Below are 26708 nucleotides of genomic sequence, written 5' to 3'. Positions count from 1 at the left end.
GATGCCACTGAGTCCTGCTGACTTCAAAATTCACATGAGTCTCTGTATATGAACATGGTAAAGTGAAAATCAAACACCCTGGAAATGAAAGGCATGTACAATGTTTTTAGGAATGGCACAAAGGTCTCTGTTTTTGGATGATTGTTTTCAATAGTGTGCTTTTTTGTCATTTGTTGTGTATATTTGGATTATGTTGTGTTGTAAATAAATCCAAACAATCAAAAAGCCATTCTTTTTAAATCTCCTCATTCTTTGTGCAAGGTTGCTCTGAATGATAGGGCCTGATCACTCCTAATAGGGCCGTTAGGGGAGTGTCTTTGTCTTTCTCAGGTGTGAAAAGCTTACATATTAATTACATACCCCTTCGCATAAAGCTTTCTGACACAAAACACGTCTTAGAAATTTTAAATCAATATATTGTCTTCTCTGAATGAGCAGTCAGGATGATTTTCACATAGTTTTGGAGCAAATATTCTAGGCTACGTGATACAATTTTCAAAAGTCTTGTGAAGAAATAATCAGTATGGGTTTCATGACCTTATTTCAGTGACAATTTTTTTTTGTATTTTCACAAACCAAGCATTAATGTCATTATCTCAAAACTACAAACTTTTACATACATGCTGCTGATATATTATTGTAGCAGAGTTTGTGCTAAATACAGTGTAATCAGACTTTAGCCATGAAAATGTCACAAGTAACAGAAATAAGCACAAATGTCAGAGCATGTCAGAACACCTCCAGGGCCCAGAAAACAGCTCAGACCCCAGAGGGTTAATGATGGTGACTGATGAGTGTACGGCTAAATGTAATTAATGTCCGTGACAACCGATGAGTGACGAAGGCAGGTGAATAAAAAACATAACGAGTCCAAACTAACGTGAATCTGACACCCACAAAATGTATTTTAACTTAATAAACTGTAAGTTAAAAAAACAGTAAGCAGTGACTGTGTAGTTGCTGATCTAGTGAAAATCTTCAGTGTACTAAAATTAAATTATTTCACAGTAATAATATGCTCAAATTATTAGCACATTATACATACATAGCACATAAATATTAGTATATGGCTGTTGGTCAATTTAAGGCAGTCAATTTCTGCAAATGAAATGAGTTAACTGAAATTAAGTTTTCATTTAGTGCCCGGTATTTTTACAGTAACATACTGTAGATTACAGTAAACAACTGTAAAATGAACTGGACATTTTACCAATAATTTGCGAGACAATGTTTTACAGTGCATGTAAAATGCTGTTTTTGTCTATCTTCTTGGTATTTTAAGTAGGAAGAGTGAAACCAGTGGTGTGTCTGTGAAGAGTAACAGATCCATGATGCAACCCCATGCATTCAGTGATGCTACAGTGACCTCTGACCCCAGGTAAGAACTAGCTATTTTAGCATTTAGCAGACACTTTTATCCAAAGTGACTGACAGTAAATTCCAGAAGCCTGCAGTTGGTGAGTGGGCGGCATCTCTGTACCATCTCAGAGAGGCACAGTCATTTTCTTGAAAATTTTACTGAACATCAATGGAAACATCTTACCATCTAATCTTACATAATTACATAACTACTAATGTCATTTATATTGAATATGGCTATACAAAAAGTATATGTAAAATATTGTTTTGTTCTTCTCAGTATCAGTAGGAGGACTAGACAGAGATCAGAATCTCCCGAACCCAGTGGTGTGTCTGTGAAGAGTAACAGATCCATGATGCAACCCCATACATTCAGTGATGCAAGAATGACGCTTGAGCCTTTGTTAGTATAAACTTGTACTTGCTGTTTTACTGTAGTGCAGTGTTAGATTAATAATTATTTAAGAAACTCAATGAAATAACACCTAAATATACTCTAAAATATGCAACAAATGCTCTGCACGGGGGGTGTCAAAATCATATCCAGTAACCAATTTATTTCTGATGGTCTCCAACAGTCATTGTAATCACTGTATCCGTGCTCTTTTATTTTTAATTTTTCTTTTCAGCAGGAGCGAGATTCATGGGCTGATCAGATCTGTGCCAAACAAATCTGAAGCAGTCCTACAGACACACACACTGGAGACTGGAGACCTGCAGAGAGTCAAAGACCAGCACAAAACCAGCATGAAGAACAAGTACGAGAGATTATTTTAGGGAATGAAACTACAGGGGAATCAAACCCTCCTAAACAGGATCTACACACAGCTCTACATCATAGAGGGGGAGAGAGAAGGAGTGAATGAAGAACATGAGGTTTTACAGATGGAGAAAACAGTCAGAACACAACACTCACAAGACACTCCAATCTACTGCAATGACATATTTAAACCATTGCATGAACTTGAATGTGAGGAGGAAGACCAAATCAAGACTGTTCTTACTAAAGGCATCACTGGAATCGGGAAAACTGTCTCTGTGCAGAAGTTCATTCTGGACTGGGCAGAGGGAAAAGCAAATCAGGATGTAGATTTCATGTTTGTTCTTCCATTTCGAGAGCTGAACTTGATCCGAGATCTTCAGTACAGTCTTCACAGACTTCTGCTGGACTTTCATCCTGAACTTGAAAGTCAACCAACAACCATAAAATCCAGGTTGTTGTGAGCCACAACAACCTCTGCTCATGGACACCATCTCAGCTGAGCCCTGCCCACAGAGCTCATCACAGACAGACACATCAGAACTGCTCCAAGATTCAGCACCCAAGGACGACTTCCTGGAAAACAGCCAGGGAAGTCAGGACAGCATATCACAGCCTCCTATAACACCAGAGCAACAGCCCCTTTCACCAGACACTTTTTCGCTCTCGCCAGCAACTCCACTCCTGTGCTTCTCACAGAAAATGGAAGAACTGGTGCATGCTGGAACCAGACTATCCCACTCTTTTGCTGCAAGCCCCCAGATATCAACCAAAAAATGTCAGGCACCGCTACCACCAAAGCCTGCGGGCCGAGGTCGCCCTCCCCCTCCTTCTGTGAGAGCTCTTCGGCCTCTGCCACAACGCCAGGGCCCACACCCTCCTCCTTCTGCTCGAGGTGAACCAAAAACAACTGATACCAGCTCTCAGTGATGTGTGTCGGGTCCCCGTTTTGATAACAGTAACTTTCTCATATGTTTACAGAACAAGCGGGAACCCAGTGTGCCTGTATCTTTCTCTATCGCTGTTCTATTACAAGATAGAAAGTCTAAGGCCTTCAATAGCCGTATAGCAAACTCAACTAATCTGGTGCCTGTTGCACGTCTAACTAAGATTGATGTAGGGAAAAAAAGTAAGACTGTTAAGTTAGCAATTTTAAACATCCGCTCACTTAAAAATAAATCACTTCTAGTCAATGACTTAATAACCACAAACAACCTGGATTTTATGCTTCTAAATGAAACCTGGCTAGAAGACAGCTGCAGTGCAACAATCCTCAATGAAACATCCCCTCCTAACTTTACTTTTATGAGTGTCTGCAGAGCTGTTAAGAGAGGTGGGGGTCTAGCTGCTCTTTTTAAAGATATCTATCAATGTAAGCAAATATCATTTGGGAACTACACGTCTTTCGAATATCTGGGTATTGTATTAAAAGGTGCTCCACGCATTTTACTTATCATTATTTACAGGCCTCCAAAATACTCTCCAGCCTTTGCTGAGGAATGCAGAACTGTTATCAACAATTACCTCAGAGTTTGACTTTTTTGCCATTGCTGGAGATTTTAACATTCACATAGATAATGCAGAAAACAATATGGCAAAAGAAATCAAAACTGTTTTAAAAACTTTTGATCTGACTCAGCATGTACATGGACCCACACACAATCATGGACACACTCTAGATTTACTTATCAGTAAGGGTCTAAACATCTCATCGATTGTTATTAAGGATGTAGCACTGTCTGATCATTTCTGTATTTTCTTTGATATATTGATCTCTCCTGCCACTGAAGCTAGATCTGTGTCTGTCAAGAAGAGATGCTTAAATGAGAACACTAGTGTACTATTTATGAAGGCTATATCCTTAACACCAAGCATATCTGCTGACTCTGTTGATTTTCTCCTTGATTCTTTTAACTCAAAAGTTAAAAGTGCAATTGATGATATTGCTCCCGTGAAAGTCAGGAAGAAGAGTGTCAGACAAAAAGCACCTTGGAGAAACTCAACAGCAGTGCAAAATATGAAAAGACAATGCAGAAAAGCAGAGCGCATGTGGCGGAAGACAAAGCTTGTAGTCCATTATAACATCTACAAAGACAGCCTTCATGCTCTCAATATGGAACTAGGCAAAGCTAGACAGACTTTCTTCTCAAATATTATAAACTGCAATTTAAACAACACACGCACTCTTTTTGCTACTGTAGAGAGACTGACAAACCCCCCAAGCCAGATTCCTAGTGAAATGCTCTCAAACAGCAAGTGCAGTGAGTTTGCTTCTTTCTTCTCTGACAAAATCAATAATATCAGAAAGGTGATCAGCACATCATTGAGTTGCGCTGGGGTCAGACAGATCAGACCACCTGAAAAAGTAGTAACTTTGTCTGATTTCAAAAAAATTGATAGCAAAATTTTGGTAGAAACCGTACAGCACCTTAAAACATCAACATGCGCTCTTGACACACTTCCCACATCTTTTTTCAAAAGTGTGTTAAACAGTTTAGAAGCAGATCTTCTAGAAGTGGTAAATGCCTCACTTCTCTCTGGGAGTTTTCCAAACTCCCTGAAAACTGCAGTTGTCAAGCCCCTCCTGAAAAAGAGCAATCTGGATAAGACCATATTAAGCAACTATAGACCGATCTCAAATCTTCCTTTCATAGGCAAGATCATTGAAAAAGTTATCTTCAATCAGCTGAACAAATTCTTAAGCTCGAATGGATACTTTGACAATTTTCAATCTGGTTTCCGACCGCACCACAGCACAGAGACAGCGCTCATAAAGATAATAAACGATATTCGCTTAAATACTGACTCAGGCAAATTATCAGTGCTGGTACTACTCGACCTCAGTGCTGCATTTGACACTGTCGATCATAACATACTTCTTGACAGGCTGGAAAACTGGGTGGGGCTTTCTGGGATAGTCCTAAAATGGTTCAGGTCATACTTAGATGGGAGAGGTTATTATGTGAGTATAGGAGACCATAAGTCTGAGTGGACATCCATGACATGCGGAGTCCCTCAAGGCTCAATTCTTGCGCCACTCCTGTTCAACCTGTATATGCTCCCAATGAGCCAAATAATGAGAAAGAACCAAATCGCTTACCACAGCTATGCAGACGATACACAGCTGTACTTAGCCCTATCGCCTAATGATTACAGCCCCATTGACTCCCTGTGCCAATGCATTGATGAAGTCAACAGTTGGATGTGCCAAAACTTTCTTCAGTTAAACAAAGATAAAACTGAAGTCATTGCATTTGGAAACAAAGATGAAGTTCTCAAGGTGAACGCATACCTTCACTCTAGGGGTCAAACAACTAAAAATCAAGTCAGGAATCTTGGTGTGACACTAGAGTCAGACCTTAGTTTCAGTAGTCATGTCAAAGCAATAACTAAATCAGCATACTATCATCTAAAAAATATTGCAAGAATTAGATGCTTTGTTTCCAGACAAGACTTAGAGAATCTTGTGCATGCTTTCATCACCAGCAGGGTGGATTATTGTAATGGACTCCTCACTGGCCTTCCCAAAAAGACCATAAGACAGTTGCAGCTCATACAGAACGCTGCCGCTAGGATTCTGAGCAGAACCAGAAAATATGAACATATCACACCAGTCCTCAGGTCTTTACACTGGCTCCCAGTTAGATTTAGGATTGATTTCAAAGTATTATTACTGGTATATAAATCATTCAATGGCCTAGGACCTCAATACATTGCAGATATGCTCACTGAATATAAACCCAACAGATCACTCAGATCATTAGGATCATATCAGCTAGAAATACCAAGGGTTCACTCTAAACATGGCGAGTCTGCTTTTAGCTATTATGCCAGCCGCAGCTGGAACCAGCTTCCAGAAGAGATCAGATGTGCTCCTACAGTGGTCACATTCAAATCCAGACTCAAAACACTTCTGTTTAGCTATGCATTTACTGAATGAGCACTGTGCCGCTGTTCTTCCGACTGTACTGTACTGTATTTCATTTTATTTTTCTAAACTGTTTTATTTATTCTTATTTCTTTTTATTATTTTAATTTCTTCTATGTAAAGCACTTTGAATTGCCATTGTGTATGAAATGTGCTATATAAATAAACTTGCCTTGCCTTGCCTTGAACTTCACGATCTGTACTCAAAGATTTATAAGGAGTGTAAAGTTGTGTTCATCTTTGATGGTCTGGATGAAAGCAGAATCCCACTGATGTTTTCAGACGCTCAGGAAGTTTCTGATGTGACTGAGACTTCATCAGTGGGTGTGTTGATATCAAACCTCATGAAAGGAGATCTACTTCCCTCTGCTCTCATCTGGATCACCTCTAGACCAGCAGCAGCCAATCAGATCCCCTCCAAATACATCCACCGTCTGACAGAGATTCAGGGATTCAATGAACATCAGAAGGAAGAATATTTCAGGAAGAGAATCAGTGACGAGCATCAAGCCAGCAGAATCATCTCACACATCAGAAGAGCAAGAAGCCTCGACATCATGTGCCACATACCAGTCTTCTGCTGGATCTCATCCATTGTGCTTCAGAAGCTCCTGGAAGAAGATCTGAATGCAGAAATCCCTCAAACTCTGACTGAAATGTACATCCACTTCCTGCTGATTCAGATCAACATGAGGAATCAGAAGTATGAAGAGAGAGATCCAGAGAAACTCCTGCAGTCCAACAGAGAAGTGATTGTGAAACTTGCTGAAGTGGCTTTCAAACAGCTGATGAAGGGCAATGTGATGTTCTATGAGGAGGACCTGAGAGAGAGTGGCATAGACGTCACTGACGCCTCAGTGTATTCTGGGATTTGCACTGAGATCTTTAAGGAGGAATCTGTGATTCATCAGAGGAAAGTCTACAGCTTCATTCATCTTAGTGTTCAGGAGTTTCTCGCTGCTTTCTATGTGTTTTACTGCCACATAAGCAGCAATACAGAAGCATGTTTTGATTCACTGCATAAACTCTATAAAAGAGTAGTTGATGAAGCCATTATGACACAGAGAACAGCTCAGAGAGCATTAGAGAAATCACACAGTACATTAAAGAGAAGATCAATGATGGACATGAACTCTCCACTGAAAGATCTATCAATCTGTTCCTCTGTCTGCTGGAAGTGAAAGATCAGACTCTGTCCAGAGAGATTCAGGAGTTTGTGAAATCGGACAAACACTCAGAGAAGAAACTCTCTCCTGCTCACTGCTCAACAATCGCCTACATGCTTCAGATGTCAGAGGAGGTGCTGGATGAGCTGGACCTCAATAAATACAACACATCAGATGAGGGTAGAAGAAGACTGATACCAGCTGTGAGCAACTGCAGAAAAGCACTGTGAGTTAATTACTTTTATTAAAGTTAAGAACTGTTTCTGCAGTGTGAAATTAACCTCTCTGAAAGGAAATAAGTTGTGACATTTGCAAGATTTAAATTGACATTGAATTTTGCAGAGAAAATAGCCTGGTTAATAGTTTATTAACTGAAAATGGTGCTTTGCTTTGTTCCAGTTTAGCTGGCTGTAATCTCACTTCCCAGCATAGTGAAATTGTGTCATCAGCTCTACAATCCTCAAACTGTGTCCTGAGAGAGCTGGATCTGAGTAACAATGACCTGCAGGATTCAGGAGTGAAGCTGCTCTCTGATGGACTGAAGAGTCCAACGTGTCAGCTGGAGATACTGAGGTATATAATGCTGATATATGTTTGTATGTGATTTGACTGTGTATGTGTGTCTGTAGATGATCTGACTTTGCGTCTGTAGGTTGTCAGGCTGTATGGTGACAGAAGAAGGCTGTGATTATGTGTCTTCAGCTCTGAGTTCAAACCCCTCACACCTGAGACAGCTGGATCTGAGCTACAATCACCCAGGAGAATCAGGACTCCAGCTTCTCAACCACAAACGGAAGGATCCAAACTACAAACTTGCAGAAACTCAAGTATGTGGGTTTTTTTTTTTTTTTTTTTTTTTACACTCAAGATCACTAATACTGATAATCTGCTAATGCTTGGAGACAACACTTTCTCTTTAAAAAGCACCAGATGTTATGGATTTAATCTGTTTCAGTTTTTCTGTCCCTTCATGTAATCTCAGACGAACTCGATGATGGTGAGATCAGATCTATGTCTGGATCACACCGTCTGTAGTTAGACTCCTTGTTCAGACAAAAATGTCACTACATTTTTACAATATGTGTAAAGAATGTTTGGAAATGTAAATTGATATTTCCTACTGACTACTAAAGCAAAATATATGAATAACCATCTTAAATCAAATGTTTTTTAACCATCTAAATTTGTGCCTAAAATAAGACTTTAGCATAGTACTAGATACATGTATCGTGCTAGTCCACAACAGCTTGAGGCTGTCCACAATGGATGCATTAAAGCAAATGTTTGAATTCAATTTGTCTTTTGTGTTGAAGTAGTGCAAGTGCTGGAGTCAGAAATAGAACCAGGTTTCAGTTTACTTGTCTCTGACTCGTTGTGTGGCACTGCATTTAGTGTAGATACACTATCACTGATTATTATGGGTTCTACTTTTAAAGAATCACAATGCATGTCTCGCATCAGGTGTTGACAGCGTGCAACCCACACCCTAAATAGGCCGTGAGACAGAGGGTTGATCGGTACCATTTTGAGGGATTAAACCGCATGGTGATTTTTGTGTAGGTATATGACCCTGTATTTGAAAAATGTGTGATAGCATTAGATTCAAGGTAGTTTTTGGTTACGGAGGACGATTTTCAAACATATGTCAAGAAAAAGGATAAATGAAATTTGACTTGGTGGCATTTTATGATAATGTTTGTCTAATGCCAGAGATTTGCCACATTGTTGCTTTATTAATGAGGTATTGAGGAAACATCCTTTTCCATGTTGAAGTGGATAGCACCACCACTAAGCCTGAAACAGCATAAAACATTTGATTATCACACCTCCAGAAAAGTACTTGCACAAAATTCTCAAGTAGAATTCCGTGAAAAAGTCCAAATCAGAAAAAGCATGGGATCAAAACACAAAACAGCCATATCATCATAAACTGTTGTTCAATAGAATGTTTTTTTTTAAAACGATTTTCAACTCAAAGTTTCTCAGCGCCCCAGAGGCCTAGAAAGGTGGTTGACACATCATTTTAAAGCCCCGACACTGCCTCTTCCAATGTAAAAAAACCCCCAAATGCACAAGTCTCTATCATATCTGGTTCCAGAAAAATACAACCATTCACCTAATCGATCTGTTAGAGCTCTTTTTTTTTTAAGAATACACAGCAAATTATAATGATGGACAGTACAGGTGATTACCTACTCAATTTCTGAAAAGCCACTGAATTTTGGTTCTGTTATTGATGGTCTTCAAGATCCTACACTCTGCAAAAGAAGAGAACAACCGTTTGGATTATAGAAGCATTTTTCTCTGTCACTGAACACCTTACCTTGAGATAGGATGATATAAGTGTTGATTTCTCATGAAAGCTACCATGGATCAGATGCTATCACACATTTTCCAACACTAGAGATGTGTACCTTCATGAAAATCAAAAAGAAATTGAATCCCTCAAAATGGTACCGGTAGCCCAAATTTGGGGTCCCGTCTCATGGCCTAAAAGGCCCGTTCACCCTTACGGAACAAAAATATATTTCCATATATTTATGATCAATATATTATTTGGTGTAAATATACTGAACATTTATGAAATAATATATTACATAAATAGATTGTGTTATATATTACAATGTATTGAATAATACATAAGGAATTGCTAAATATAATTTAATTTAATTTAATTTAATTTAATATATTGGAAAATATTTACAATATATTTACACTGCAAAATGTAATTAGTTGAGTGTACTTAGAAAACGTGGAAAACGATTGGCTTAAATTTCTCAAGGATGTTTTACTCAAAGTTGTAAGTTGCTAATATAAAAACACACAAAAGAGTGTCGGGACAATGATAAACTGTGCATTTATTTGTATTTAAACTGAAACTTGACAATAAATCTAAAAAAAGAGATCAACTTAACAAAGTAGTTAATAGTTATCACTGCAATATATTACTGTCATTTAAATGAAGCAACATGCAGCATATCATCAGTGTTTCTTGGTCTTTCTCTGGACTGAACCACACGCTCTTCTCTTCAGCACAATGGTGACCCACAAAACTTAGACAAAACTCAGACGACAGAAACCTTTTAAATCCCAACAGATCATTAAACATTAACAGATCTCTCAAGATCTCAGCAGAGGAGGATTAAACAACTAAAACAGCATTACCAGCCCCACTTATTACTAACCAGATTGACTTTATTTCTGTCATCCGTCTACAGAATCTCAATATGTCTTACTGAGAATTAACAGAGGTTTAGATTTTGATGATTTATTGAAAAAAATATAATGTTACAGTCACCATTATGGAGATCAGTTTTTGCTTTAGTTGGGCTCTTGACTTTTGACTTTATATCATTTGTTTTTCTCTGGCTGCTGTAACTGTCTGTTTATACAACACAGTCATTATGGCAAAAAAGTGAGTCACAGATCTTATCCCAAGGTTTAGTCAAGTCAAGTCACCTTTATTTATAAATCAACAGCGTCAACATTGATTCCATGTGACAATATTAGATCTAGAGTATATGATTACGGCAATGAGTAGGTCCTGACTGACACGTGTTGCCTCACTCCAATAGAGTTCAGAATGTCTCTAATTGCCAATCCCAATGCGTCTTTCTCATTATCTACATGGATAGTAAAATCACTAATGATTAGGATTTTATCTTCAGCCAGTACTAACTCAGATAGAAAGTCATGATTTAAAAATGATTTATCATTTACACTATATATTCCTATATTAAGTACCAACACTTCAAAATAATTATATTTGAAACTAGACTTCTTAGTAATTCAAAAAATATTACTATAAAATACAGCAACACCTCCCCCTTTGCCTTTCAGACGAGGTTCATGTTTATAACAGTAATCTTGCAGGGTGGACTCATTTAATGTTATGTAATCGTTTGTTTTTAGCCAGGTTTCTGTCAAACACAGCACATCTATAACGTCTATACACAATAACGTTTTGTTTATTATAAGCGCGCTGCAGTTTTGTCGTTTTAAATGCTCGAGCTCTTTAAAGCATGATCGATTCTGATTGGTTGTCTGTGTTTTTATTGTTCATCAGTTGGAAAAAATCATTCTGAAAGTGATTTCAACCAGGGCTTAAAAACGGGGATAAAATTAAATCGGTTCACTCCGAGCAAAATCAGTCATTTAACGTTTCGGTTCATGAGTTCCTTTTTTAACATTATCGTTCTGAAAATGGTTTGATTAGAAAAACGTCTCGGGTTACGACTGTAACCCTTGTTCCCTGAGGAGGGAACGAGACACTGCGTCGTTGAAAACGACACTTTGGGGACGCTCCCTTAGCGTGCGCCTCTGAAGTATGAATGAAACTAATCCAATCCTGATTGGTGTTGCGTCATGACGTAACATATGACGGCATAACCGGATGCATAAAAGTGACGCTGGCACACACACACATTAGCCTCGCGATGAAGCAAGCTGCTCCTAGGCATCGAGGGGCGTGGCAAGACGACGCAGTGTCTCGTTCCCTCCTCAGGGAACAAGGGTTACAGTCGTAACCCGAGACGTTCCCTTTCGTAGGGAACTCGCACTGCGTCGTTGAAAACGACACTTTGGGGAACGAATGCCCACTAGGCCACGCACCGAAAAAGGCCTGCCCTAGAGTGAAACTGATCTCAGACACTCAGCTAGGACTAGGGTATACGTGCGCCAGGCGTACTAGGGAGGTGCAGACTATAAAACCTGATAAAATGTGCGGGGTAGCCCAACCGGCTGCCTCACAGATCTCCTGGAGGGGCACTCCCGAGAAGAGGGCTCTAGAGGACACCATGCCTCTAGTAGAATGAGCCCTTACGGCCAAAGGTGAAGGCAAACTGCGCACCTTGTAGGCCTCTTATGGTTTGTTTGGCCGGGAGCCCCTATTAGGTGATCCAAAACACACTGCAGTAAGTCTGACCTCCTTCAAGAAGAGGACCTCTCAAGGTAATACTTGGAACTCTGACTGGCAGAGCAAGGAACCTCTTCTCTTCTGCCGACACATGTGGTGGAGGATGAAATGCTTGCAGGACCATGGACCTAGCCATGTTAGATTGCACTTAAGGCACATAGCTGGGTCTCGGATGCAAGATGACCTTAACTTCGCTGGGGGGCCTAGGCAAAGCCGACTGAAGGGATTCGGAGGGAGCCAGGGATAGGCCTTCGAGAACCACCGCCAGATACCAGGAAGGAACCCTGGACCTGACTGTCAGCCTCATCCTCTATGTACCAAGGAGAAATAGTATGACCAGATGGTGCCTCCCCAAAGGCCCAATATTCAGTGGTGCATGGAACGCCGCAATGGCATCCATGTGCACCATCCATATGGACGGGGAGAGATTCGCAGAGAACGATCTTGAAGAAACTCCAGAACTGAAGCCACTGGGCAGTTAACTGGGCCTAACTCATGCTCTCTATACCAAGTGGAAAAACATTCCACTTAAGGCCATATAATCTCCTAGTAGACGGAACCCCAGAGATAAGTATGGTTCCGTGCACCCCCAAATGATAGAACAGCATCTAGGTACTGAGCCCCCTCAGAGGCCAGACCCACAATTTCCACAGCTCTGGGCGAGGATGGAATATAGTGCCCTCCGCCTGAGACAACAGATTCCTCCTCAGAGGAATCTGCCATGGCGGAGCTATCAGGAGTGAAATTAAGTCCGAAAACCATACTCGGGCCAGCCAAAACGGGGCTACCAGAAGAAGACTGATGCCCTCCTGACGGACCCTCTCCAGGACTCCCGGGAGCAGAGCGATCGGGGGGAAAGCGTACAGGCGAAGCCTCGGCCAGGCCTGTACCATGGCATCCAACCCCAGCGGGGCTGGATGAGTGAGGGAGAACCAAAGTGGACAGTGGGACGTCCCTCAAGACGCAAACAGCTCCACTTCCACTGGTCCAAACCTCTGCCATATCAGCTCCACCACCTCTGGATGGAGTCTCCATTCCCCGGGCCTCAGCCCCTGCCTCGACAGGATGTCTGCTCCCTGATTCTGAACCCCCGGGACATATATTGCTCTTATAGATAATATTTTCCCTTGGGACCATCAAATAATTTGATGCGCCAATCTGGATAGAGGGCGCACTCTGAGTCCCCCTTGTCGGTTCAGATACGCTACCACTGATGTATTGTCCGAACGTATCAAGACGTGGTAACCTTTGATGTCTGGGAGGAAGCTCCTCAGAGCCCTGAACACAGCCAACATTTCTAGGCAATTTATATGCCAAGAATGATGATGGTCCTGCCACAGACCCCTGGCAAAGCGGCCCATAACCGCGCCCCAGCCAGTGATGGAAGCGTCTGTCGAAACGGTTTTCCGGCGACATGATGCCCCTAATACTGGCCCTTGGGACAAGAACCAAGGATTCTTCCATATTAATAGGGAACGAAGGCATCTGCGCGTAACCTTTTTTATACGGAGCGGATTCCCCTTGGGGGAAAAACCCCTTGGCTTTGAGCCACCACTGAAGGGGCCTCATGTGAAGAAGGCCCAAAGGAATTATGTTGGATGCCACTGCCATGAGGCCCAGCAGTCTTTGAAATTGCTTTACAGTGATGGCCTGGCCTAGCTTTATCCCTGACACCATGGTCAGGATGGATTCGATACTTGCGGGAGACATACGTGCCTGCATTGTAACCGAATTCCATACCACGCCCAGAAAAGTAGTTTTCTGAGCTGGTTCTAACACACTTTTCTTAGTGTTGAGTCTCAACCCCAATTTCTGAATGTGGCCAAGAACGACATCTCGATGCCGAACTGCCATTTCTCGAGACTGGGCCAATATGAGCCAGTCATCGATATAATACGGATGCCCTGAAGCCTCCTAGTGGAGCCAGCGCTGCATCCATACACTTAGTGAACGCGTGGGGAGAGAGTGCTAGGCCGAACGGAAGAACCCGATATTGGTACGCTTCGCCCCCGAAAGCGAACCTCAGGAACCTTGTGTGACATGGAAGGATGGAGACATGAAAATAGGCGTCTTTTAGATCTATCGTGACGAACCAGTCCTCGGATCTGATTTGATTCACGATGATGGGAATAGTGAGCATCTTGATCCTGAATCTCCTCAGAGAACGATTCAACTGCCTCAAATCTAAAATCGGCCTCAGCCCGCCATCCTTCTTTGGAACTATAAAGTACCGGCTGTAAAAACCCGGACTCCCTGTCTGGTAGGGGAACAATTTCTATGGCCCCTTTGACCAGTAGAGTCTGTACCTCTTGTTCCATAACCCGAGCCTGTTCTGGAACCACTGCAGTCTGTACCACCCCAGCAAACTTGGGAGGTCGGTGACCGAACTGCAGTCTGTACCCATATTTTATAATATTCAGGACCCATATAGATATATTCGGAAGGCATTGCCATTCTTCTACAAAATCTACTAAGGGAACCAGCCCCTCGAGACTGACCTCGGGTGATTTTCGAGCATTATTCTCAACCTCCTGAAGCGGAGGACCGACCGGAAAAAGTCGAGAAAGATTTTGTGACCATAGTCGGTGCCCTGTTGCAAGCTCTTGGGGCGAACGCCACGGTGTGCGTTCGCTGGAAAGCGATGTGGCCGGAAGCGCACTTTATGGCAGGATACAGACATCGATTTCCTGAGGGCTCCCCCAGAGGGGAGGCTCTTTCGGTTTCGTTCTCGACACCCTGAAGCGGAGGACCGGCAGGGAATAATCGAAAACAGCTTCCGATATGCGGACAGGAACACTGCTTGGCCGCAAGCCTTTTTGGGCGTGCCCTACAGCATGCATTCGCTGAAAACCGATGCGTCCCGAAGCGCAGTTGACGCTGGATACAAACATCGATTTCCTGAGGACTCCGCGGAGAAGCGATTCTCGCTCGTCCCTCCACGGGAGGGACAGCCATCTTCGTCTCGTTTTCGATACCCTGATGCGGAGGACCGGCAGGGAAAAAATCGAAAACGATTTTCGACGTTCACTGCTCATCATTTTAATTCCTCGGAATTAAATGCAGCCAAAAACACTGGATAAGTGAAACACGGTCTAGATGGTAGGCTGAATTAAAATATCAGATAATATATTCCATAATTTCAATTCCATCATTTTAATTCATAGAATTAAATGCAGTCATAATCACCAGACAATACTGTTTTAATATTTATTTATACGGTCTCGTAATCTACACACTGCCTCGGCAAACGCGAGATTCGAGCCGTTATAATATTTGGCTTTCATCCCTCGAGAAGAAAGTCATCAGGTGCGAGGTTGAAGCATCCAACAGCGCACGGAATTTAGCACGCGCGCCCAAGATATTTCTCAATGAACACTGCCAGCACCCTCAGGAGCTGATTGTGAATGCCTCGCACCCAAACAGTATTATTTCACAGATCGCATGTGTCCCTTTTATTGCAGACTCGTAATCTACGCGCTGCCTCGGCAAACGCGAGATTCGAGTCGTTCACAATATATTTGGCTTTCATCTCTCGAGAAGAAAGTCAACGGGCGCGAGGTTGAAACACCCGAAACGCACGGCTGTGTGCGTCCTGCGTCGAGATATTTCTCAATGAACACGCAGCCAGCACCCTCAGGAGCTGACTGTGCATGCCTCGCACCCACACAAAATCTTATTGTATCTACTATAGATTCTGTATTGCAATGCAGTGGGACAATTCTTATTTTGGGGTTACAAACAACACCGGCGAGTGTGACTCATGTTCCTCGATCCCGATGCTGAGCACATCCACTTCTTCAGAAGCAGATAGCTCGAGCATCGGGCACTCGTCACGGGCAGAAGAAACCCCATCGCGGGCTTCTGCATCGTGAGCGAGCGTTATAGAATCTGCGGATGATGAACGAGAAAGTGCCTCGGCAGTCTCGTTCTCATCAGTGAGATCCTTCTGCGATCCCCACGATCTAAGCGATCTGGCCTTTATCAGAAAAAAAAAAAAATTGCCAAATGGGAGCACTCTAATCGGGAGTACTTTCACAGTGTTCACAGGCAGCCCCCTCGAGAACTGCCTGTGTGTGCTGCGCTCCTAACAGTGTACACACAACTGATGCGTGTCTCCACCCGTGAGAAATATAGGGCAGGGGTGCACACACTTAGTGTATCTTCCACTCGCATAATATAGTGGATTTCAACAGACAAACAACATCAAATAAGACAGACAGTTTCACAGAGAACGCTTGCTGAAGAGCAAAAGCTAATGTGTGTGTGTGCCAGCGTCACTTTTATGCATCCGGTTATGCCGTCACATGTTACGTCATGACGCAACACCAATCAGGATTGGATTAGTTTCATTCATACTTCAGAGGTGCACGCTAAGGGACCGTCCCCAAAGTGTCGTTTTCAACGACGCAGTGCGAGTTCCCTACGAAAGGGAACTACTGGTTAATAATGAATTTTTTTTAAAGAAATGTGCCTATTGTTGTGGATTTTTCCCCCTAAACCCAACTATCTAGCGTCTACAAATCGACACTTAATAAATAAAACTGTTGCGTCTACTCATCGACACAGAGCGTCTACAAATCGACACTTAATAACCTTTATACTCCAGCTCTTTGCGTCTTCAGTCGACAACTGGCCGAGTCTCTTACCCTAACTTACTTGCTTCCATAAACTGACCTGCTGCGCAGCAGAAATTAACAGACAGACTTTCAGCAAATGTCCTCTAAATGCTTTAATAACAGCCAGGAGATCTTCCCGAGCAGTTCTCAGGGAATCTCTCCCAAGAAGCAAGGCCGGAGGATCTCAGACAAATTCGATTGAGAATCCCACCGTTAAACACATATACAACAGTTTTTATAGAATCGAGAAAACAAATAAGACTAACATGTCACCTTCAATATGATTGGTTCAAAAGCCCCAACCTTTTTCCTCTGTCACTGGCACAAGCAAACTGTTTTAATGATGACTTCATTTGTTAATCACAAGATTCTAACAGACTGTCTAGTTTCATTTCCCAAACTATGTTATTTTTACATATACATACGCACACGGTCAAAGTCACAAGTTTTCCATTGATTTCGTACAATACATCCTGTTCAAATAAGGTTAGATGTTAGGAACATTGTTAGTTTAATATACAGTTTAAAATTTCCACGACACTATACTTTATAATAGAGCTTGACTTGAACTTTATACTAAGAGCTTAACTCGAGTGGATCCTCAAACTAATGGCAAAACCTCATACAGAAGCTCAATCTGCCTCAATCGTGAATGAAGTTCTGCAAGTATTTTGGAGACTGTCTCTGCTTGTTTTCAGTGCAAGGGTAAATAAAGAACTGGTTCTAAGAATAAGTACAGCGTTTTCTTTATTCAAAACACAATGGGTCTCATTCATGAAACATTCGTAAATATACGAGTAAATATGTGAGTGATTTGCGCGTAAAGAGACATTCCCGAAAATTCTTCTCCTGTTTCACAAATACTTCGTAAACGTCAGATTTGATAGTGAAATGTGTGTGTGGGTTAATGAATTCCAATCAGTTGTAAATGGGACGCACGCTCATTCTCAATTACCATAAATCACCATAAATCCCGCCCATTAAAACCGACTGACAACTATATATGGGCATCATATGACACGAAACGAAGGATTTCAACATGTCTTCTCAAAAGCGAATGAAGAAGAGAAATTTCTCAGATGCAGAAATTGAAGTTTTATTATCAGAAGTTCATTCAAAACGCCACATTTTATTTTCAAGCGTAGCCTACATAGTGGCGTATCAGGTCCTAAAAAAAAGGATTTAGATAATAATGCTTTTACCTAAATGCTTTAGGTAAAAATGCTTGGCAGCATATTAGCCTACAGATGCAGTTAACGGAGTTTCATCTGTTAATCGAACAGTCCCAGAAGTGAAAAGAAAATGGTTCGACATGAAGCTTGACTGCAACCCTTGTGACTTGCGGAAAAAATAAATAAATGAATAAACAGCTTGAATATATATAAAAAAAAAAAAAAAGACTTGTGTTCCGTTTGCAGATGCTATTACTGGCTCTCGTAATAAAAGTAAAAAGAAAAACCGTATGTAATTACTATATATAATATTTTTTCTAAATGCTGTGTAATATGTACCCAATTAAGGTGAATTAAAATGCAGCCTTATTAATGAGCAAAACGTTCAGATGTTAAACGCACTATTTACGCGTGGCTGGGAGCAGGTGTAGATTTCTTTCGTACCAACTAACATTTGGAAAATACGAACATTTTAATGAATCTGAAAATTTACGCCAGAACCACTTTACACACGATTTACACAAAAATTCGTTCTGCTCGTGTTTCATGAATGAGACCCAATGTGTGTAAAGGCTAATGTTTTATGTATTTAAGGAGTGGAGAAGAGTGTCTTAGTCAGGTATTTGCTGTCTAATCATAGCCAATACAGTCTGTGTATAGCACTTCATCTTGACAACAAAGTAAAAAAAAAAAACATCCAGAATAGGAGAGGTTCTACACTAACCTGCAATTTTCACTGGTATCAAAACACACCACGCTGGATATAACTCATGTGATCCAACAGCTTGTAACAATCGGCCTAATCGGTAGCATTACAAGAATAAAATTGGGGCCAGATTAAACTGTGTGAGTTTAAGTGTTTTAAAAGATGAGACGACAACAGAAATAAAGTGAATAAATGAAGTGTACCGTATTTTCCGCACTATAAGGCGCACTTAAAAGCCTTTAATTTTTTCAAAAAACGACAGTGCGCCTTATAATCCGGAGCGCCTTATATATGGATCTGGCGCCTTATATTAATGTCTGTAAAACAACCGCTGACTTAAACCTTGTTTATACTTTCGCCTGGCACCGGAGCGCGAGCCTCCGCTGACTGCGCGCGCACCTCCTCAAACAGACGAGGCATTTATACTTGACGCAACTGTTTTGTTCTAGACTGAACACCAGACCATACAACTGATTTAGACGCGCAAACTGGGTGCCGGTGTGATGAGATGTACTAATATCCGTCTGCTCGGGCAGATTCGGCTCAAAGTCGTGCATCTTCGGATGCGGAGGCGCGCGCGCTGTCACAATGACGTCATTTTGCCGCGCGCGCGCCTCCGCATCCGAAGATGCACGACTTTGAGCCGAATCTGCCCGAGCAGACGGATATTAGTTTTTTATTACCTTCGCGCTCATGCGGACGCGTCGAGTATAAACAAGGTTTTACAGCTCAGCCACTTGTTTTTTCATATTTTTTTGCAAGTGGTAGATCTTGGTTTACATTTGGACTTTGGATGTGATCTTAGGCTTGAAAAGGTTGGTGACCACTGCATAACGCAAACCCAGTCAAACGTTTGACTGCAGTATCTTCTATTCTATGCGCCTTATAATCCGGTGCGCCCTATATATGAAAACAGTTCTAAAATAGGCCATTCATTGAAGGTGCGCCTTATAATCCGGTGTGCTTTATAGTGCGGAAAATACGGTATTTACAATTTCTACCAGGAACTTAAAACAACACAATACAACAAAGAAGCCTTAGGCTGTTAAAAGCATAGTCCATTGGTTCCATACCATAAAACAGTCCTTAAGAGTCCTTGCATGCTGTAAGTCCCAAAGTGTAAGTGTCCACCAGTGTATATGTCACGGTGTGACAAAAGCCAGATAAAGAGAGAGAGTAAAATCCTCGTGAAGGCAGTATTATTTGGAGACCTCTTGTGGATGGTCGTCTCATCACACCGCAAAATCTGTTGCCATGGCAGCGAGGCCAATTGCCTGATTGACAGCAGGTGAGGAGAATGACAGAGAGTGTTGTGAGAGGAACGCGCATTAAGATGGGGCTTTAAAAAGAGAGAGGAAACAGACGGTCGGGGTGGTTCTTTCTCCCCCGTGAGAGGTTGGGTTTCCTCCCGTGAGATACTGTGGTTTGTCGGCGGGCTGGTTGTATTGAGGCTGGGCTGTGAAGCGGGCGAAGATTGAAGTTGAGAAGTGGAAAGAAGAAAGTGAAGTATTTGTCAACGGAAACCCAAGGGATTATCGTCGACAGTGGGAAAGACGCAAAGTGATGAGTATTTGATCCGTTGTTTATATGCACTGACACTGAAGTGGTGTGGAGAGTCTGGAAAGCGTGTGGCACGAGTGAAGTATTACACCGAGTGAATTAATGATCTGTCTCCAACCTTTGTTCTTCCTGCACTGAATGTGACGATTACTACATCTGTTTGACTGTCTCTGAGAGAAGTGGAGCCCGTTTGAGAGACGAGAGTCGATCTGGTGGGAGAAAGACAGGTGGGTGAGTGCTGGCCCGAATGCACGGTGTGCGAGTGGAATGCAGTGCCTGAAGTGACGATTCACATGGTTTGTGTTATGGAGTGAAGTCTATCGTGTGGAGAAGTATTAATAGTCTGCTGTGCACTCTCCTCTATAGTCTTTCACCCGCTGTTTCTGAACAGGGTTTGTCACATCAAGCGCCCAACTTACTACTCGAGACAGCCCCGCTCTGTTAATGCTGCCGATCTATTAATTCCTGTTACATTGTTGCAGCGTACAGCTGAACTGGAGCGTCTTGCTTAAAGCATCCTTTCCGTCTGGTGGTCTCCACACGTCCCTATCAAAAGCCGCTGCCTGGTTGGAACGAGAGAAGGTATTGCAGCTGAATGTCTTATTACTGCTGAATGGTCAAATCCTGTTGCATCGATACAGTGCACAGCCGAAGTGGAGTGTCCCGCTCAAGTGTCCTCTTCGTCTGGTGGTCTCCACATGCCCCATTGAAAGTCGCTGTCCTGTTCGGAAAAGGAAAAGGTATTTGAACGAACGTTTGATACGCTGTTGAACAGTTAAACCCTGCTACCTGGTTACAGTGCACAGCCGAAGTGGAGTGTCCCGCTCAAGTGTCCTCTTCGTCTGGTGGTCTCCACATGCCCCATTGAAAGTCGCTGTCCTGTTCGGAAAAGGTATTTGAATGAACGTTTGATACGCTGTTGAACAGTTAAACCCTGCTACCTGGTTACAGTGCACAGCCGAAGTGGAGTGTCCCGCTCAAGTGTCCTCTTCGTCTGGTGGTCTCCACATGTCCCATTGAAGGCTTGTTCTGTTCAGAAAGAGAGAAGGTATTGCAATTGAAACGTTCCATATGCTGTTGGGAAGTTGAATCCTGTTACCTGGTTACAGTGTACAGTCAAGTGGAGTGTCTCCCTCGAAGTGTCCTCTCCGTCTGGTGGTCCCCACCTGTCCCCACTGAAAGCCTCCGCCCTGTACAGAAGGAGAGAAGGTATCATTGTCGAGTGTCGCATCTTGTTGAACCATTGAACCCTGTTGTATCGTTGCAGGGCACAGCCAAAGTGAAGTGCCCTCTTGCCGGGTGGTCCTCCACGCCCGTGTTGCAAAGTGTTGCTATTGTTCAGAAGGAAAGAGAGTAACTACGGCTTGTGTCTCGATTAAAGTGTTGTTCTGCTGTTCAGGGTCCCCTCCTGGCCCGGCCCGCTCGCCACCTGGGTCCCCTCCTGTGACCCGTCTGAGTCGAGGACCCCCGTCCTCTGGATACTTACCTCTGGGCAGCCTCCGGCATTCGTTCCATCCTCACTGCGAATACCTACCTGGTTCCAGTCCGAATGGGGTCCGTGTAGCCAAGACTTCCTTGAGAGCCTTGTAAAGAGTACTTACCCAGTGGCTTACCTGAGTGGTGTGCGTCCTCCTCTGATTCCTCTCCGACGAGCCGCAGGGTGTCCACGAACGTCCATCCCGCTCCGGTCCAGGGGGCCCATCGAATTGCTTCTGGCGAAAGAAGAGATTTTAATTAGGACTTTTCAAGTTTACCTGTTTTTAACTTAATAAAGAAATTGTTATTCCTTTATCCTCTGTTTTGTCTGGTTCCTTGACACGCTCCTCGAGGCGGTGCCCGGTCCCCAGGGGTGGGTGCAGTCTGGCTTGGCCCACCCCGACCTGTGACATATATACAATCCAACTATAGTGATAATCCAATGAAAGTGATGTGGTTTGCTGGAATGGTAAGTCCTTAAAATAAACTCCTCAATCCAGCTTTGGTCCTCTTGACAGAGACCTGGAGTTTGCCATGCTGCTTCCTTTATGCTGGCTATTTCCTGTTTCCTGTCATGCGATTGCTCACATGACAGGCAGACCATAATCATTTAAAGACATACACACATAAAATAGATAATAGGAATAAAATGGACTAAAATGACTAAGACAACATGTAAACCTATTAAAACTCTAATATACATAAAATCATTATAATATATAGAGTGGTTAAAACATGCATCATGTGTGACAGTGTCACAAGCTAATGCCAGCTGCACATTGCCTTGCGACTTACATAGGATGACTTGACAACTGAGACTGTGACTTTCACAAATGTTGGAATGCGTCAACGCCACATTTGCATAGGCCGTACTATTTAATTTTATATTTGATTGACTCCTAACTAAAAATCTGAAACAATGGTATAATAATGGTATTTCAAATAAGCGTTTCCATTCAGAAGTTTTTGGGGGGGGTTTTATGTTCATGTTAAAATTGCATTAGTTTCCTGTTTTTATTTTCATTCCTTGAACCGGTTTAGAGCCCTGATTCCAAATATATTGTTTCTCTGCACTGTTATCGTTATAGTTGTGGTGTGAACTATGCTATTCTTTTAGTTTTAGAACTATATTTTTATTGTTATAGTTATCATCCTTAATGTGAAAAGGCCTTAACACTCTAGAATTAATTATACTGTGTTTGGCTCTTGTTTTCCTGTTTTGCATGTCTCATTTTGAGAATTATTCATTGATACTCATTGCTTCTTCATATTTGTCTCTTTCTAGTTTGGATCATGGAGAACATTTAAGAATCACACCAGGACTGAGAAAATGTAGGTCTTTTCTCTCTTTCACATACAGCTCTAAAGTTGTCCTTCATATACTGTAGTCCTGATCTCTCTTGTTGTGTTCAGATGCCTGTAATCTCACACTGGATCCAAACACAGCAAACATTCATCTCATCCTGTCTGAGGAGAACAGAACGGCGACACATGTTCAGGAGGAGCAGCCGTATCCTGATCATCCAGAGCGATTTGAGATCTGTGAGCAGGTTCTGTGTCGAGAGAGTCTGACTGGACGCTGTTACTGGGAGGCTGAATGGAGCGGCTGGGCTTATATAGCACTGACATATAAAGGAGTCAGCAGAAAAGGAGGAAGTGACTCTTGGTTTACATTCAGTGATAAATCCTGGTGTCTGTACTGCTGTAAAAACAGATTCACTGTCTGGCACAAAAATAAGAACATTGACATACCAGCCCCATCATCCTCTAATAGAGTAGGAGTGTATGTGGACGTGTCGGCTGGCACTCTGTCCTTCTACAGCGTCTCTGACACACACACACTCACACACATACACACATACAACACTACATTCACTGAATCCCTCTATGCTGGATTCAGGGTTTATGCGTTTACATGGACACTTATAATCGTATTGACGGCTCAATCGGACTAAAAAACCTTCATGTAAACACCTTAATCGATCCGATTGAGCTCGATCCAAATGAAATTTCGATCGGATTGAAAGGGGTGGTTTATCCCTTTTGTAATCCGATCGAGAGAACATGTAAACACTTGGTCGGATTGAAAACCGAAACTGAAAGGACTGCGCATGTGCGATGACGTTAAATAGCGTAATGACGTATGACGCGCGGAACGAGCTGTTCTTCCTGTTGAATAAAGTGTCATATTAATAAGTTTCCCGTCATTCTAAAATTCTCATTTCATTCGCGCGTCTGTGAAGTGAAGCAGGACAACGTCCCACCAGTCCTTGTTTTGGATTGTTATCCACAGACGACTGGTTTTGGCCGCGGGGAGGGGCATTTTTACTGCGTGATAAGCAGCACGGCAAAACGGTTAATATGCTCTAAATTATGACCAGAGACGAATTAATATTACGTCTGCTGTTTAAAACAAATACAGAACCAATAGAGGAGAATATTTATGCGCGAAAAGCGGGAAACTCTGTATATTCGTGCAGAGTGCGCATGTCAAAACATCAGATCCGATTTGAAACTTGTGACATATAAACGCGCACATCAATCCGATTACTTTATTTATCAGTCATGTAAACACCTTGTTCGGATTCATCAATCGGATTGATTTCATTCCGATTGTGTCCATGTAAACGTAGCTAGTGTCTCTGTGTGAGATTTGACAACCTGCTGAAAGAAACTATTGAGACATCAAAAACAAACCGTCTATTTTCCAAACTGTCACAAACTTAAATTTTGCTATTTCTTAAATAAAACAACTTATACACAAAAACGTTATGAATGTCTCTATAAATGTCGTCACTGTTTCAGAGGATCCACAGACTCAGTTTCATCCTGCTGGATTGTCAGAAATTGCTATTATCATAACTGTCATCATGACAATCTCTTGCAGCACTAATATTATGCTTTCAAGAGTGTTTGTTGAATTTTTTCGACTCACTCTGTGTTTAACAATATTGACTTTGGTAAACTATGCTAGCTAAAACAATTCTAATACAATTCTGAGCAATTTATATGTTTAAATTATATGTTTTGATTTGTTGAAACCTCGACGTTACCCTTTATATTTATCTGTTTATATTTCTTACTTCTTTTTTCCTGTTTAGAATTTGTCAAAATATTTTGTTGGGGAACCTAAAATGTGTTTTTATTTTAATCAAAATACATTACAAATATGAATTATTATGACTGACTTCTTTATGTTGCAGCAGTGAAAGTAACTTTTAATGGACTGATCAGGTGAAAATGTCTCTTTAATGTAACATCTGCTCTGTGTAACACTGGGTTACTGGTTTTCTTCAATAAATCTTTGCACATGGTGAACAATTCATTGTCTGTCATGTTACACCTGTAAAGTTCAGATTCTTCAGGTACTTCTATAACAGAATCTGAATTGTGCAAATGCACATGTTGACAGGCAGGCAGGACCGAATGTAATGATTAGACAAACATATTATGGTCCTGACTGAGACTTTAAATTTAGAATACTTTAATTATTGATTGCTATCAGGATGTGAAGAGACTTTCAAGCAGTATAACAAAAAAAAAAGGTTTGATACATTGCCTACCCTAGCTTTAATGCATGCAACAGATCTGAGAGTCACTTGAAAATGTAATAATGCTCTGTGTCACTCGAGAGAGTTTGCTTTTCATGTGGGTGGAGTTAAAACCATCTCACAAGTAAACGGAAGTGAAAGTAGAAAATACGCCATTCCAAGGTTTAAACCTGTTAACACTGGGTATTTAAACGGCCGCATATTATGGGGTAAGTTGAAAACATATTCTTCATGTAACCATGTAGTTATATAAAATCAACTGCTATTTTTCTTTTTTGGTCTTCCTTAAATGGGATTTCAAATCTGGAACATTATATTTCAACAACTGTAATAGCTCAGAAACAAATTGGCAACATGGTTGACAGTTAAAGTGCTTTATGGAAATGATTTTGATTAAGTAAACTATTTTGATATGCATTCAGACTTACTCTGAGAAACATTAGAAAAAAAAATTATAGACTGAAAGTCACAGAGTAATTGTTTTATATATACAGATACTGTGATGTCAACTAAACAAAGAAAGTTGAAAAAGTAAAGATACAAATATTAGGGGTGACCCCGAATAGTCGAAGATTCGATGCTTCGATAGGAGGAGCCTGATTCGACTACCGATCTCACGGTCGAATCTTCGCAGAGGTGTTATGAAACGAGGATCATGCCACTTTGGCTATATGAGGGCGCTCAATGTCTGATTTCACATAGAACTAGCTTTTATGTCAATACGTTAATATTCAGCCTATTATGACAATGCCGTAGGCCTATATAAAAATGTGCAAAGAAAGAAACTTTTAATAAATATTTTTTAACGTGCGTGAATAAATCCAAACATACCCGTGACAGATTTAAGTTTCACTTTCAATCCGTGACCGACAGAGGAGCGTCTTCGCGGCAAGGATTTAAATCTTTAACAATGTCTGGGATAAGAAAATCTAAAGTGTGGATGTACACCATCAGAAAGGATATTCTCCAAGGCTGGATTTAGCATCAGGAAAAGAAAACCATGATCGCACTTCTGCCGGCCAACGTTAACAACGTTTCACGCATAGACTGGGTTTCACGTTAGAATGTATTTTATCCGCGCGCACAATTTGAAAAGACTAACTGTACGTTCACACCGCCGCCGGGCGAGAGCGGCAAAATTCGCTCTCGCTGCCCTGCCACCGACGCCGTAGAAAGATTCGGGGACGCTCTGACGCTCTGACGTAGATTAGAATGCGTGATTTTTTTCCTCTCAGGCGGAGGACTTCTACATTCCGATTGGTTGCCGCTGGTTGCCGCCGAACCGCGTCATAGCTTATTACCATAAAGTTGACTTGATTTCAACTCCTCTCGCCGCTCTCGCCGTCCAAGACGCGCCGCGCCGCTCTCATTGAAAATGAATGGCTTCCGGCCACTTTGACGCTCTCGCCGCCGGCGGTGTGAACGCACAGTAACGGACAGACAGAGTGAAAGACGTTCAGGATTTGTTCTCTCGATCAGGTACAAGTGATTTCAAAACT

The 26708-nt window shown here is 41.9% G+C and overlaps 1 protein-coding gene and 1 pseudogene across 7 annotated transcripts in view; both read left to right on the top strand.

The window, feature by feature from the left end:
• The window catches only part of LOC309502702 (protein NLRC3-like), a 109356-nt gene that overhangs the window by 8716 nt on the left and 73932 nt on the right, over window positions 1-26708 (top strand). For 4 of the 6 annotated variants that reach the window (XM_082175185.1, XM_082175184.1, XM_082175183.1 and 1 more), the window contains exon 1: window positions 25131-25418. The exons of 1 other annotated variant lie outside the window; for it this stretch is intronic. Coding sequence is in view for 1 of the 5 variants with exons in the window: in XM_082175186.1 (XP_082031312.1) it covers window positions 1329-1378 (50 nt within the window). In the remaining 4 variants the exon portion in view is untranslated. Of the gene's footprint in view, window positions 1-1298; window positions 1379-25130; window positions 25419-26708 lie in introns of those variants that run through there. One more of the 6 variants, XM_082175186.1, reaches the window with a different exon arrangement.
• On the top strand, window positions 6197-24981 carry LOC309502532 (protein NLRC3-like; annotated as a pseudogene). The gene is made up of 5 exons (XR_014211804.1): window positions 6197-7439; window positions 7613-7786; window positions 7866-8040; window positions 22944-22990; window positions 23072-24981. The product of XR_014211804.1 is annotated as a protein NLRC3-like (transcript).

The sequence above is a fragment of the Leuciscus leuciscus genome (genome assembly GCF_965113295.1).
Source record: "Leuciscus leuciscus genome assembly, chromosome: 7".
Lineage (NCBI taxonomy): Eukaryota > Metazoa > Chordata > Actinopteri > Cypriniformes > Leuciscidae > Leuciscus > Leuciscus leuciscus.
The sequence above is the reverse complement of the archived record's forward strand: the minus strand, read 5'-3'. Positions and strand labels throughout refer to the sequence as shown.